This window comes from Pseudoliparis swirei, chromosome 11, assembly GCF_029220125.1.
Source record: "Pseudoliparis swirei isolate HS2019 ecotype Mariana Trench chromosome 11, NWPU_hadal_v1, whole genome shotgun sequence".
NCBI classification, from domain to species: Eukaryota; Metazoa; Chordata; class Actinopteri; order Perciformes; family Liparidae; genus Pseudoliparis; species Pseudoliparis swirei.
In genome coordinates, this window is record NC_079398.1 from 11,629,232 (window position 1) to 11,645,613 (window position 16,382).

Sequence of the window (16,382 nt, forward strand, 5' to 3'; positions counted from 1 at the left end):
TCTACTGTTTTTAATGCTTATTATATTCTACTGATGTTTTCTTTTTTAATGCTTATTATATTACTTGTTTCTATTTTATTATTCGTTTTATCAGTGAGCTATACTACTGTGATCCTGTAATTTCCCCACTGAGGGACTAATAAAGGAATATCTTATCTTAATGCCTGTTTTTGTGAAGAGGCACATATGTTTTTAGTAATGTAGTGAGCCATTAAAATTGTTCCTCATGCTTCTGTTTATTCCAGATTGGCGCCAGTGTTGAGACCTTCCTTGAGAGTTTGGAACCAGGACAACCCATCCTCCTGTGTGTCGGTGAAGAGAAGAACATCCAAAGATTCTATGTCATCGTTGACCACAAGGCCATCCCTTGCAAGGCTCAGATGTCCCTGGCAGCTTTCGAAGAACTCTTTAATTAAGGCCCACTTCATCTTCAGTGTTCACGACCACGAATCCCGTAACAGCTTCTACACATTCATCCAAACAACTGTGTTCAACATTGATGTGGGAAGTACCAAGGAAAGTCCTTGTGTGAAGGAGCTCAGAGCAAGATTGCTGAACACAAGTATCTGAGGTGATGCACATCCTTGGATGCAAATATGTTGTATCTGCAAGTGTCACATCCCCTTTTGGTCTATGGGATAAGCGGGGGGAACGAACACAGGACAGTCAAAGAATAAGTGGAAACGCCCAAAATTAGGAGTAATGTGGTCAAATAATATTTATTTATAACACAAAAGACAAAGGTTCAATAACGTGGGAGAGATCATGACAGTTGTGCCAAACAAATGAACTCAAGATAACAAAACTAGGCCTGGCTATCAACCTCTCTTAAAGGAAACAAACAAAATGGCTCCACTAGCTTCTCTAACAAAGTTTGCGTCAAAACAAGACAGAGGCAGCAACAACCATTAGCCAAGTGTTTCTAGACACACAGTACCTACATGAGTGCATCAATGTACAGGGTACCCCAAACTTACCTACTGTCCACAACCTCTCACCACAAACCTTCACCTCTCTCAGTGGCAGTGTCCACATGAACACTCAAAAAACCACCACCCCCAAAGTCTTCCCTCCTTTAAACAGGGCCCTCTAAGCCAATTGGCCAGCTCACCTTCTTGCACCCAGGTGCAGTCGGATTGGCCTGTTGAGGTGGTGATTGATGCCACCTGAAGAGAACACAAGGGGGGGAGGGGAACACACACACAACACTGACACGTAACACCCTCACCCATATAAGCCCAAACATTTTGTTTGGCGCTACATAGCACGTGACAACGCATCTGCAATAACATTTTCTGACCCCTTCTTATGGCTGATTTCAAGGTTGTCGTCTTGAACAATCAGAGACCAACGCATACGACGCTGGTTGTGGTTTTGCATCCTGGAAAGAAACACAAGCGGGTTATGGTCAGTGAATACTCTAATAGGTTTCTCACTTGACCCAAGATAAACCTCGAAATGCTGTAGGGCGAACAACATTGCTAGAGCTTCCTTCTCTATTGTGGAATAGTTAAGCTGATGCTTGTTGAACTTCCGGGAGAAGTAACTCACGGGATGATCGATGCCCTGGCCATCCTCTTGCAGAAGAACTGCACCAGCTCCAACTGCATTGGCATCAACTTCTAACTTAAAAGGCAACATGAAATCCGGTGCAGTCAGAATAGGAGTGAAACACATTATACCTTTAAGGTTTTCAAAAGATTGTTTGCAGTCGCTAGACCACACAAAGGGCTTTGTGGGACTGGTTAGTGCGGTCAATGGCGCCGCTACAGAGGAGAAGTTTTTGCAGAACCGTCGATAATATCCCGACATCCCCAGAAATCGGCGCAGCTCTCTTCTGGTCTTTGGTTCAGGGAATGCTACAATGGCTGCAATCTTTGCATCCGCAGGACGAACCTGTCCTCGACCAACCTGCTGACCAAGATAGAGAACAGTCCCTTTTCCAAACTCACATTTGGCCAGGTTGAGTGTTAGGGATGCACTGGACAGACGCTTGAAAACTTCCCTCAACGTAGTCATATGACCACCCCAGTCATTGGAATAGACGACAATATCGTCTAGGTATGCTCTACAGTTCGGAACATCTCCCAGTACTGCATTGATTAGCCTTTGAAAAGTAGCTGGAGCATTACACATACCAAACGGCATACTGTAGGAAACTGTCAGGAGTCACAAAAGCTGAAATTTCAGAAGCACGGGGGTTAAAGGAACTTGCCAATATCCCTTCAACATGTCAAGTTTGCTTACGTATGTGGCTGGACCAATCTCATCAATGCAGTCATCGATGAGGGGGTAATGGTGTGCATCTGGGAGAGTCACAGCATTTACCTTGCGGAAGTCGGTACAAAACCTTGGACTCCCATCAGACTTTGTATCCAGGATACAGGGGGAACTCAATACTGCAAAGCCATTCTGCACAAGGTAGTCCACCTCCTTTCTCATGACCTCTCTCTTAACTGGATTTACCCGATAGGCATGCTGCTTGATTGGAGTATGGTTGGTCAATACAATGTCATGGGTTATGACAGACGTTTGGGAGGGAATGTCCTTGAACAGACATGGAAACTCCTAAATAAGTTTCATAATTTCAGTACTCTGGTCAACAGTGAGACGAGACAAGTATTGGGGCAATTGAGACAATACCTCAGTATTACTTAGCCTGGCCCCCTGAGCATTACGCATCACCAACCCATCTTCCTCACCATCGACAGGGAGACTCACTGTGGAAATGGCGGCCACAGGTGAGACAGTCGTCATCTGCTGGGCCTCCAGTGACCCTGGGGGATCTTCGCTGGAATGGTACAGTTTCATCATATTCACATGGCACACTCTATTCTTTCGCCTCCGGTCTGGAGTTTGAATCACATAATTTGTCTCACTGAGCTTCTTCTCCACAACGTAAGGACCGGAAAACTTAGCCTCGAGTGCAGAACCATGTAAAGGCAAAAGAATCAAAACTCTGTCACCTGGCTTAAACAACTGTGCGACCGCTCGCCGGTCAAATCGCTTCTTCATCCTAGCCTGGGAAGAGGCCAGGGCCTCCCTAGATAAAGAACAAGCTCGATCGAGGCGCTCTTTGATCTTGCGGACGTAGTCCGGAATACTTCGGACCTTCTTCAGGGGGATGACCAATTGTTCCTTAAGAACTTTCAACGGACCCCTAACGTCATGTCCAAAAACCAATTCAGCAGGACTGAAACCTATGGACTCCTGTACAGCTTCGCGAGCAGCGAACATAACAAGTGGAACACTGTCATCCCAATCCCTCTCTGATTCGTGACAGTGTTTGCGTAACATGGATTTCATGGTCTGGTGAAATCTTTCGAGTGCACCTTGGCTTTCTGGATGGTAAGCACTAGACGTTACATGTTTAATTTGCAAGGTACGATGTGCTTGGGCAAAGGCTTTCGATTTGAAGTTCCTGCCTTGATCGGTTTGAACTACTTTCGGCAGACCAAACACTGAAAAGAATTTTACCAGAGCCTTTGTGATAACTGGCGCAGTTATCCTTCGTAGAGGGATTGCCTCTGGGAACCTAGTGGAAGCACACATGACCGTTAGCAGAAACTGATTTCCACAATAATTCTTTCAAACGGCTCTCCCATTGCCGGAATAGGGCAGAGGGGAGCGGAAGGAATCACCTGATTGGGTTTTCCTACTACTTGACACACATGACAAGTACGACAATGACTAACTACATCAGATTTGAGACCTGGCCAAAAGAAATGTCGGAGGACTCGTTCATAAGTTTTTGTGATCCCCATGTGTCCTGACCATGGGTGATCATGAGCTAAAGCTAAGACCTGAGAACGATAGGAAGTAGGCACTACAACCTGGTAAGTCTCACTCCAATCCATCTCCTCTGAGACTCCACTAGTCCAGCGACGCATTAACAGACCATCATCAAGAAAGTAGGCCACTTGCTTTTTCTTGGCTTCTTCTTGGCTAGGAACAGAGGAATGACATTTTACCAGGGTGACGTCTGCTTTTTGGGCAGCAATGTACTCATCCCTTGTGGCTGGCAATGCTACCCCCTCTGGACTGGTAAGAAAAGACAGAGTATCATCGGTACTTTTAGACCTGGTCACACTGGCCTCGGGAAACTGCTCTGTAACCAGAAAAGAGTCAGACAAGTCAATACCATATTTCTTGGTGTGGGCTCTGGTAGTCACACAGGCTGGAAACGTTTTCGGAAGCACCTCTTCCATGCTGTTACTGTACTAAGCGCACAAATCAGGGACTGGCACAACGCGCCCCCAGCTAGATCGTTTCCCAAGATGAAATCTACCCCGCTAATGGGCAATGCTGGCAACACAGCAACTTTGAAGAATCCACGGACTAAGGGAGACTGAACATTAATTATGTGCAAAGGGGCTGGTATTAAGCTCATGCCAACACCTTGAACAACTGCACTAGAGTTGCATGAGGATATTGACGACAACGGTAAGATGCCTTCGCGAATAATCGATTGGGAACTTCCCGTGTCTCTTAAGATCCTTACTGCCTGCTGATCTTCAGGATTCCCAGTAAGTGAGACAAAGCCCTCAGACATAAAGGGTTTGAAACAGTCATCACGTTCGCTCGCTTCAGGCTGTGACTTTTCAGATTCTTGCTGTGAGACACTTCTAATCAGACCCATGCCTTTTGGCTGGTGTGAGCCAGACTGTTGCTTACGTTGGAGAGAAAAACACTCCGAAACCACATGTCCTTTCTTATGACAATAAAAACACTCACGATCACCTCTCGGAGATGACGGCGGGCTCCTAGCCTTGTCAACGGGAGGGTGGCCGAAACTCGGTCTCATGGACTGCGGCGCTGCCTCTGTCTGGACGGAAGGAAGTCACAAACACATGTTTATGAGTGAGAACAAACTCATCAGCCAAGACTGCCGCCTTAGACACTGACGTCACTTTTTGTTCATTTAAGAACACAACAACTTTCTCCGGTAAAGTACCTTTAAAATCTTCCACTAGTATCAACTGGCGAAGCGATTCAAAATGATCCTTTACCTCACTTGCGGCACACCACTTGTCAAAGAGTAGGCTCTTCTCTCGAGCAATCTCCACAAACGTTTGCCCACTGGCCTTTTTGTGGTTCCTGAACTTTTGTCTGTAGGCCTCAGGGCCAAGTTCATAGGCACGCAATATTGACTCCTTGAGCACATCATACTGTAAACTCTCTTCCAAGGAAAGCGATGACACAACCTCTTGGGCTTGTCCGACTAACTTGCACTGTAGTAGAATTGGCCACATGTCTTTAGGCCAGAGTAGGGCAGTAGCAATCCTCTCAAAGGCATTAAAATAGGACTCAACCTCAGACTCCCTAAATGTTGGCACTAAGGCAATGTTCTTGCTTACGTCAAAACGTGGTTGGTTTTGACTTGTTTGCGAAAGTGTAGAGTTATGGGTTGACCGTTGGCCAGCAGAGATTCTCATGGCCTCCACCTCAAGCTGCTTTAACTTGACTTCTTCTTCAGCCTCTATTTCTAACCTCCGTATCTCTAACCGAAGATTATATTCAGCGTTCCGGACCGTTTCCTTCTCCTGCGCATCTAGTTGAAGGCGGGCTAGGCGAACCTTCAACTTGGCATCGCCACTGGATCCATGGGAATCTGGGGAAAAAGCCTCAAAACGTGGCAAAGTTGGAGGAGGAGAGCGACGTTCAACTCTTTCACCCAAAGCGGTAGCGGGTGAAAGAGTACCCTTGCTCGGTCGAACGGCGGAAGCCTCTGGCCGTACCAAAACATCCAACTCCACTGTCACTCCAATACCTTTGTTTTAATTTCTTGCTTAACACCATACTTCTGTACTGGAATACTAAAGTGGGCAGCAATACACAACAGATCATCCTTGCGGCATGAATTAACTTTGTCGAAGCTTGGATTTACAATAAAATCCTCCAAGTCAAAACTCATGGTTACTCTCTACAAAACAACAACTGATTTACCACCATTGACTGTCTGTCTTCTTTTTTTTTCAAGGGAAAGGATCCCGGACGAGCCCCCAATTGTGTTACGTCCCCTTTTGGTCTATGGGATAAGCGGGGGGAACGAATACAGGACAGTCAAAGAATAAGTGGAAACGCTCAAAATTAGGAGTAACGTGGTCAAATAACATTTATTTATAACACAAAAGACAAAGGTTCAATAACGTGGGAGAGATCGGGACAGTTACAGTTGTGCCAAACAAATGAACTCAAGATAACAAAACTAGGCCTGGCTATCAACCTCTCTGAAAGGAAACAAACAAAATGGCTCCACTAGCTTCTCTAACAAAGTTTGCATCAAAACAATACAGAAGCAGCAACAACCATTAGCCTAGTGTTTCTAGACACACAGTACCTACATGAGTGCATAAATGTACAGGGTACCCCAAACTTACCTACTGTCCACAACCTCTCACCACAAACCTTCACCTCTCTCAGTGGCAGTGTCCACATGAACACTCTCAAAAAACCACCACCCCCAAAGTTTTCCGTCTTCTCTCCTTTAAACAGGGCCCTCTAAGCCAATTGGCCAGCTCGCCTTCTTGCACCCAGGTGCAGTCGGATTGGCCTGTTGAGGTGGTGATTGATGCCACCTGAAGAGAACACAAGGGGGAGGGGAACACACACACACAACACTGACACGTAACAGAAAGTTACACCACAGAAGTTCTATGTTGCTTTGTAAGCATTTAAGATTTTACCATGGTTTATATCCAGGAAAGACATTACGTTTGAAATGTGGACAGCCGGGATGTTCTATATTATTTTGCACTTATTCAGGGTTCAAGAAACGCCTTATTCGTTTGCACCGGGACACTGTTTCAACAAATACTGTCACTTCAGTGCTTATTGTATCAAGGAGAGGGATGATTCATTTTATGTTGTTTCTATTGATGAGTTGATTTATTATAGACCCTATGATAAACAGTTATCTAATGAGATGGATGAAAAAATATACATTGTGCCACATTGCCATGTTGTGTGACCCGTGCTATTGTTTTGTGTGACCTGTGCTATTGAGGCTGCCATTTAAGAAATGTTATTGCAATGCAAATGCTATGTTTGTGGTGGGCTTGAAAATACAAGTTTTATTTGAACAAACTTTTGTATTGATTTTCTTCTTTGTAATTAAATACTAGGAGTAAACTGAATTCCAAAGTAAAATTGTACCATGTATAGCATTGAGGATTATAACTCCCTACAGTGTTAAAAAATATATATAAATCAACTCTACAAGAGTAAAATACAGAGTTTAATTTTAAATCCTCTATGGTGTTACATAGCTCAGCAACTCTAGTCGGTGTTAAAACAATATACAGATAGTGTTAAATTCTGACACTGCACACTAGTGTTGTGTAAATTCAACACTGGCCTGTGTTGACTGGTGTTAAATGTCAACTATTGAGAGAGTTGCTTCAACTCTATCACAGTGTTGATTTTTTTACGCTTTTAAAAGTGTAGTTTTAACTCAAAATAGGGTGGACCAATATAGACACTTTCAAAGTGTTGAATTTAACTCTATTGGTGTTGAATTGACACTGCGGATTTTGCTGTGCAAGTACACCCTCCAAAGTCTAAGAAAGGACATCCACACAATACATTCTGTGATGTATGCTCAGAGACAATCCTCCACTTCATAATAAAATAATTTATAACAACATAAAGACAGTGATAAACGTACAATAATTTCGAATTGCTGGATAAAAAGGTATACCATGTATTTGTGATGGTTATATCCAGATGGACCTTTTTCCTGCTCACTTCCTGACAAAAGGATTAGCTTGATCTTCTAGAACACATGCCAGGATATTAAGAGAGGTGACAGGGTTAAATTAAGGGGGCAGACTGAATGCCATAGCGTTCTCGGTTGTTATACAGTTGAAATGGGACCTGCATCCCCAGTAAAAAAATCAAAAAGTGTCAGAAGTAGATTTTTTACATTTTGTTTTGATTTGTTCAAACCACATTTGCAACTATCTTTCAAATGTAATCTTAATTGTTCTGTTGGGTAGTATAATAAGGGGGAAATGGTCATTTATATTTCCCTTAAAATACTGGTTCCACACTCTTTTGTATCAAACATTATTATTATGGGATGTCTGCTGAAACTGGGTAATTTGTGGAGGGGAAACATGTTGACATTTTAACTAAATTATTTTACTTTATTTGGGAAACATCTGATTTCCAGGTCAGGTACCACGATATGAGAGCACACTAAAATATAATAATCCAAAAGAGTTCGTGACAGTGTTCGCTTGTCTTAACGCTATCTATTATCACATTTCTTTTGTTGGGTTCAGAGAGTCTTTCCAGAAACGCTGCTGTGTATTCGAGTCTATTTGGCGTTACCAGGACAGCAGAGTTCTCTTCGATTACCATCCAATCAAAACTCTAAACCAAGTTTGGTTGACCAATGAGATGTCCGCTCTGCCTTGACCGACGTTTCATTGGTCCAATAGCGTTCGTCGGTCAACTGTCGCTGACGCACCGCCATAGCTTTCTCAGGTTAGTCAGTTGTTTGAGCGCGAGAGTGAAACAACGTAGTCTGTTTTCGGTCGGTTGTTCGGAAGTTTTTGTTTTTAAACCACCATCAAAATGAGGGAAATTGTGCACCTTCAGGCGGGCCAGTGTGGAAATCAAATCGGAGCCAAGGTATGAACGGCTTCTGCTTTTAAAATTAAGTTTGAACCCAAGGAACAAGTGCGTGACGCTACATTTGTTTTGGGCGGGCAATTCAACTAGCTTGCTTAGCAACGGCGGTAAGGGTGGCCGTTGGCCTATGCCACCCTGGTAAGCCTGTTAATGTAGCCGTTGTCCTCACACTCTTGTATTACTTTTCCCCCCCTTATAGTTCTGGGAGGTGATAAGCGACGAGCACGGCATCGACCCTTCCGGGACGTACCACGGGGACAGCGACCTACAGCTGGAGCGCATCAACGTGTACTACAACGAGGCAACAGGTGAAATGTCGCTCTGCTTTAAGTCCCGGGGCGACACGGTGAGGGTTAGCTAATCGAGCGGGGAGCCTCGTTAGTACCACAGGACGACGCCATCTCCCCCCTGTCCCGGGGGACGCCACTCCAAGTCACGGTTAAATCTCCTTCCTAGTTACTGGCGCCGTTTCCATGGCGCAGGAAGTCAACACCCCCCCAGAGAGCTATTATCCCAAATATATACGACACGGATGACGGTGTTTTGAGGCCTGGGCCTTTAGGGCTTTATGAGCCAAGAATTTGTATTTTTTATTTTCTCTCTATTTGGTCGCTACCATGACTGCTGTAATTTAAATCATTTAAATAAAACTTATTTAGCTTCCAATTACATTATATTTTTATATTTCCCACTTGTGTGATCAACATTTAAAAAGGCCAAGTAAGTTAATGAATGCTAAAAAAAACAAAACATATTTTTTAAAAGGAGAAAAGCTCCAAGGTCAGTCTTAACCTGACAACTTGTTCCAGCACTATGTGTGTAACTTGTATTAATAGTAATAATAAGTCATTTGTCTGCTTGCTTTCAATCTTCAGGTGGCAAATATGTCCCCCGTGCAGTGCTGGTGGACTTGGAGCCAGGAACAATGGACTCCGTGAGGTCCGGCCCCTTTGGCCAAATCTTCAGACCTGACAACTTTGTGTTTGGTGAGAATCTAATGTGAACAAATGTGTGTTTTGACTTTGGTTCATGGGTGTTGGCATACATAGGTTATTTTGAAAGGATCTTCCTTCCATTAGTAAAGGAGCTGGTCTCCATTGGTGCATTGTGTCGGACATGGTAGACATCTCATTGGTGACAAATGACCCTGTTTGCATATACAGGCCAGAGTGGAGCGGGAAACAACTGGGCCAAAGGCCACTACACCGAGGGAGCCGAGCTGGTGGACTCGGTCCTGGATGTGGTGAGGAAGGAGGCAGAGAGCTGTGACTGCCTCCAGGGCTTCCAGCTCACACACTCCCTCGGAGGGGGAACCGGCTCTGGCATGGGGACCCTGCTCATCAGCAAGATCCGCGAGGAGTACCCGGACCGCATCATGAACACTTTCAGCGTGGTGCCTTCGCCCAAGGTTCGCACAACACGCAGCTAATATTTCAACTTTCAATATTTGTCCCCCCGCATGCTTCTTTTAATGCCATTCCCATCTTCCTCTCTTTCGTCCCTTCAATCTTCCGCTCCAGGTGTCGGACACAGTGGTGGAGCCGTACAACGCCACCCTCTCCATCCACCAGCTGGTGGAGAACACAGATGAGACTTACTGCATTGATAATGAGGCCCTGTATGACATCTGCTTCCGTACACTGAAGCTCACCACGCCCACCTACGGGGACCTCAACCACCTGGTCTCTGCCACCATGAGTGGGGTGACCACCTGCCTGCGCTTCCCCGGCCAGCTCAACGCTGATCTGAGGAAGCTGGCTGTCAACATGGTGCCCTTCCCCCGGCTGCACTTCTTCATGCCGGGCTTCGCCCCGCTGACCAGCCGTGGCAGCCAGCAGTACAGGTAGAGGCCTCGGCTCGCTTTTTCACAGGCTCCGTTAAGGTAAATACATTTTTAATTAAATCCTAATTCATATTGTCCATCCCCTTTTAGGGCGTTGACGGTCCCCGAACTCACCCAGCAGATGTTCGACGCCAAGAACATGATGGCGGCGTGCGACCCCCGCCACGGGCGCTACCTTACCGTCGCCGCCATCTTCAGGGGCCGCATGTCCATGAAGGAGGTCGACGAGCAGATGCTGAACGTGCAGAACAAGAACAGCAGCTACTTCGTCGAGTGGATCCCCAACAACGTGAAGACGGCCGTCTGTGACATCCCGCCGCGCGGCCTCAAGATGTCCGCCACCTTCATCGGCAACAGCACGGCCATCCAGGAGCTGTTCAAGCGCATCGGTGAGCAGTTCACCGCCATGTTCCGCCGCAAGGCCTTCCTCCACTGGTGAGTCAACAAAAAAAAGACAGCGGGGAGGAGTTCCCACGCTCGTCTTGTTTATTACCCAGAATTCCTCGAACTACGGCATGCGAGTAAAAGTAAACTTGTTCCAGGTACACGGGCGAGGGCATGGACGAGATGGAGTTCACGGAGGCCGAGAGCAACATGAATGACCTGGTGTCCGAGTACCAGCAGTACCAAGAGGCCACTGCTGAGGAAGAGGGCGAGTTTGAGGATGAGGGGGAAGAGGACATGGCCTAGACACCGACCGACCGTGACGTCTTCTTTCTTTCTATGCAACAGTTGGGGCTCGGCAAACATGGTTCAGATTGTCGTAGAATGATTGTTATCCTGCTTTCAAACAATAATTTGGCAAACCGTTGAAAAGAATCTCACAGTACTTCCACTGATGAGCATCAAAAGATATAATATTGGACTCGTGTCCAGCCTTAGCAGGGAGAGGAAAGGATTTCTACAGCCTTGGTTTTTAAATGTTTGTTCCGTCTCTTTTCTGTCTTCTCACTTCCTGGTGTTGGAATGAAACTATTTCATTCAGCGAAAAAAAAGACCTCCATGCACTAAAAGTTGAAAGTTACACATAATGTCAGGAAGTGGTGAGCGCTACATTATCGACTGTATAGCTGGTTTTTAATAAAGATTTTATGAATTTGTTCTACATTGTGTGTTTACTTGTGACAACAAATAAAAATAGGACTTTTTATTACAATTAATGCTTTTTTTTCTATCACTCAAATCGTCTCCACTGCAGCAGTATTTATAGACTTGGTGTCCGTCCCGAGCCGACAGGCACCCAAATACTGCTCGACCTTTTGTCTCGTGGAAAAGAGGAAGCGGTTCAGTTCCTGGGTGAATGTTTAAGACCAGTTTGGTTGTTTTTAATGTTCAATTTTAAATGCACATTCTTAAAAAAAATTATATCTTGGAGAGAAAATGCATACAATGAAAATATCAGTATGACTGTTATGTAAGTCAAAGGAAGTCATTCAGCAGAAGCGGCCACAGGTCTGATAAAAGCATCTGGCTTTTATCAGACTGATGGCTAAACTTCCCTTTGAACACTTGGACTTATACACATAACCACCACTCTAAAACTTTTTATTTTTTTCTAATATTTGTGTTTATGTAAAGGTTTAAAGACAGCGGTGTCCAAAGGGACTTATTAGTAGAGAATATCTCACCACATTAAATGAGTTATCTGGATGCTAATTTACACACCTGGAGTTAAAAAAAATCTTCCATGACCTTGTGCTTCATATTTATAGTTATTCGTGAGACAGAATAGGAGTTAACACATTAATAACATGCATTTTCCTTATTAATTATAATCCGGACATTAACTGAACCAGAACAAAACAAAAGGTCTCGGGTGACGGATACTGATCTTAAAGAATACACAAACCCGGATGAGTCTCACCCTGTGGTTATAAAAGCTTCGCCTTGCGACCGAGGGAAGAAAGGAATGAGATCACTTTTAAATACTCGGTGACAATATAGCCTTTTTTTTGCATGACTATAACTTCCTTGTAAAATTCCCTGTGCACCAGCAGCGGGCGACGGCATGTTGCAGTGAGTCGTCTACAGAACTCTTTGTTTGGGTCGACGCAGCAGACACCGGTTACCTCACAGATCGGATATAAAACATAAGCGTGAGGGCAAAGTCAAGGCCCGTCGGCCTCCATGACCAAATATAAGACAAAAGAGATCCATTATGACCAGGAAACAAAAGAACAAAGGGGTAACAGGTTCAGCACAATCAAAACTGCTCAAGTAAACAAGCATAATTCATATAAAAGGAGTTTTTAAGATGCTATGCCATTTTAAAATCATGATCCATAAATGTATGAAATGAGTCACTGATGTCAAATGAACATAATAAGATATATCCAGACATGTTTGTGAGTTAACACCTCTCAGACAAGAGCAGCAACCCGGGGGGCCAAACTTTTCATATTTAGTCTGTTTGGAATATCTATCTGCCAGTTTAGAAACATCAGAGGTCCATTGCAGCTTTTATCTGCGAGAGACAGAGCTAAACACCACGTCATAATACTTGCTTTTGATTGGATGTACGGCCAACAACAACAAAAACACAATACCACAGAAACCATTACAGGAACAGGTTTGAGGTTTAGAGAAGTATTGTGATAGAATCAGGGAACAAAGGCAAGAGGTGAGTTACAGGAATGTTTAGAGGTAAAGCATAAAGGGAGAACGGAGGCCCCCATTGTTATCATAATCATGATAATAATAATTATGACTAATTATTATTATGCTGTCAGGCTGCACAACAAACTGCAGAAGATCGCTGGAGATCTTGGCAAACTCAGCACTTTATTTTTCTGGACACTTTAACCTGCTGGAAATTCACTTAAGGCACTGCCTTGTGTATATATATTTGGTTTCCTCTGTATATTTAGTATTTTATTATTAGTCTTTAGTATTTTTCTTTTAGTATTTAGGATTAAGTATTGTAATTGTGTTTTGTGTTTTTATTTTTATCTTTTATTTTTATTAATGCTTTAATGTGCACCCGCTGCTGTGATCCTGAAATGTCCACACTGTGGGACGAATAAAGGAATATCTTATCTTATCTTATAACATTCCCCGTCATGATAATGGTGCGGCCATAATTATCTATATTCTCCTAGTCCTTTTTTTGTGTGTGCCATATCAACATTAGGGATGATTAAGTTTAATTCCGACACCACATCAACGTTTCTGACTTCAACGGAGGTGTAATTTCCTCTGTTCCACACCGATTGCTAGTGTGGCATTGGTTACTCCTCATTGGTTACTCTCTGATTGGTTACTCTCTCATTGGTTACTCCTCATTGGTTACTCTCTCATTGGTTACTCCTCAGTGGTTACTCTCTCATTGGTTACTCTCTCATTGGTTACTCCTCATTGGTTACTCTCTCATTGGTTACTCTCTCATTGGTTACTCCTCATTGGTTACTCCTCATTGGTTACTCTCTCATTGGTTACTCCTCATTGGTTACTCCTCATTGGTTACTCTCATTGGTTACTCTCTCATTGGTTACTCCTCATTGGTTACTCTCTTATTGGTTACTCTCTCATTGGTTACTCCTCATTGGTTACTCTCTCATTGGTTACTCTCTCATTGGTTACTCCTCATTGGTTACTCTCTCATTGGTTACTCTCTCATTGGTTACTCCTCAGTGGTTACTCTCTCATTGGTTACTCCTCATTGGTTACTCCTCATTGGTTACTCTCTCATTGGTTACTCCTCATTGGTTACTCCTCATTGGTTACTCCTCATTGGTTACTCTCTCATTGGTTACTCCTCATTGGTTACTCTCTCATTGGTTACTCCTCATTGGTTACTCCTCATTGGTTACTCTCTCATTGGTTACTCCTCATTGGTTATTCCTCATTGGTTACTCTCTCATTGGTTACTCTCTCATTGGTTACTCCTCATTGGTTACTCTCTCATTGGTTACTCTCTCATTGGTTACTTCTCATTGATTACTCCTCATTGGTTACTCTCTCATTGGTTACTCTCTCATTGGTTACTCCTCAGTGGTTACTCTCTCATTGGTTACTCCTCATTGGTTACTCCTCATTGGTTACTCCTCATTGGTTACTCTCTCATTGGTTACTCCTCATTGGTTACTCTCTCATTGGTTACTCCTCATTGGTTACTCTCTCATTGGTTACTCTCTCATTGGTTACTCCTCATTGGTTACTCCTCATTGGTTACTCTCTCATTGGTTACTCTCTCATTGGTTACTCCTCATTGGTTACTCCTCAGTGGTTACTCTCTCATTGGTTACTCTCTCATTGGTTACTCCTCAGTGGTTACTCTCCCACTCTAGCCACTACAAGTGGATGATGGTAATGAGCTTCTCCTCCACTTCACCTCCAAAAGCCATCTGAGGGAACCAGGGACAAGGGGACGTTCTTCTTGGTCAAGGCCACCCAGGATGAAGAATGAGAGGCAATGTGAGGCTCCTCTATGGGGGGACACTGATATGCCGTATATACTGATTTAACAACACATTCAATCTCATATCGGTCGATGCGTTTTGTTCAACGACATATTTGATGTGTCATTTCTCAAAACTACACTGTTGGGCCCTCGAGGGCTTACCTTTAACTGAGAGGACACGTTTTCAAGTAACAAGTCTCTGCTCACCGGTGGGCGTCTGTGGCTCAGCGGGTGGAGCCCACCGCTCCTAATGACGAGGATGGGTTGAATGAGGTCAAAGCTCGTGTGTGCACCTGCCCGTACTTACGACGACTGTCATAAAGTTACTAAAATGTCATATATGTATGTGTATGTATATATATATATATATACATATACATATATATAAAATAAAAATAAATCTTTATTTATATACATTTTCTGATTTATTTGATAACAATTTAGGATAGGAATATATAAGCATGTTTTGCTTCTAACTATACCTTTTCAGTCTTTCTGTTTTGTATATTATATAGAATAATATTGTATTGTATTGCAATGATTGACTGAATAAATTACACAACAACCACCACTTGTCTCTTGTCCCCATCTAAAGCGTCTTTGTGTCTTTAGAAAAGCGCTATATAAGTCTAAATTATTAATGTCAGACTGGTGATGTGCGGATGTGTTATTTGCTGTGGTTTTTGTAATTTTGTTCAATCTATTTTTTAAATGTTTTGTGTTGTTCTTTACCCTTTTATTTCTCCTTTCCCTTTGTATTGTATCCTTAAAGTCCTGTCTTGTTAATTTGTAAAATCAAAATAAATATATATATATATACAAATTAAAAAATACTGCTGATCTCTTGTGATCCCATATGCAGCCGTATGTCTTTTCTATCGTCGAAATCTTCTCCACATCTTTCATCAACACTTCCCACGGTGCACATTGGTCCGTGTACGTAATGTTATTTCGTTTTTTCGTTTCATTCCAAATACGGAATACGGAAATCACGTGGTTTTTTCGTTTTCCGTTTGAAAACCAAAAACGGAAAAACGGAATACCACCTCCGTATTTCGTTTCTGCCGTCTGAAACCAAAAACGACAGAACGGAAGTGCTTAAAAGGAAGTCAAAATAAAAGCCAGTGATACGTATTCGTATTAACCTTAGAAGAATATTAATTAATCAATATAAAGAATAAATAATTAAACGAGGATATTTTAACGATGCAAACACATAGCAGGGTAACGTTAGAAGAATATTAATTAGTCAATATAAAGAATAAAGAATTAAACCTGTATATGTTAGCGACAGTGGTGACGACGGGAAGTTTAATATTCATGTACACAGCAAGAATCACCTTCTCACTTAATCGTTGCATTGTTTGATGCAACACAGTTAATCAACATGTAATTAAATAACTATTTCACACTTTCATTAATTATTCAGAATGGTTAACTGAAGATATTGAAATGTGTGAAAGTAAGTTAGTCTGGGGGGGGGGGCGGCGAATATTTGTTTAT

At 43.2% G+C, this 16,382-nt stretch overlaps 1 protein-coding gene across 1 annotated transcript; it reads left to right on the plus strand.

The window, feature by feature from the left end:
* Positions 1 to 8,495: 8,495 nt before the first annotated feature.
* Positions 8,496 to 11,585, plus strand: LOC130201395 (tubulin beta-4B chain). Its single transcript, XM_056426391.1, has 7 exons — positions 8,496 to 8,637; positions 8,837 to 8,945; positions 9,513 to 9,623; positions 9,801 to 10,045; positions 10,158 to 10,480; positions 10,571 to 10,915; positions 11,023 to 11,585. The coding sequence occupies exons 1-7, from the start codon at positions 8,581 to 8,583 to the stop codon at positions 11,168 to 11,170; spliced, it is 1,338 nt and encodes a 445-aa protein (XP_056282366.1). The 5' UTR covers positions 8,496 to 8,580; the 3' UTR covers positions 11,171 to 11,585.
* The last annotated feature ends 4,797 nt before the right edge of the window (positions 11,586 to 16,382 follow it).

Coding starts and splice junctions, on each gene's coding strand:
- LOC130201395 (XM_056426391.1), top strand. CDS start 8,581: ATGAGGGAAATTGTGCACCTTCAGGCGGGCCAGTGTGGAAATCAAATC. Junction 8,638..8,836: donor GAAATCAAATCGGAGCCAAG/GTATGAACGGCT, acceptor CCCCCCTTATAG/TTCTGGGAGGTGATAAGCGA. Junction 10,916..11,022: donor CGCAAGGCCTTCCTCCACTG/GTGAGTCAACAA, acceptor AACTTGTTCCAG/GTACACGGGCGAGGGCATGG.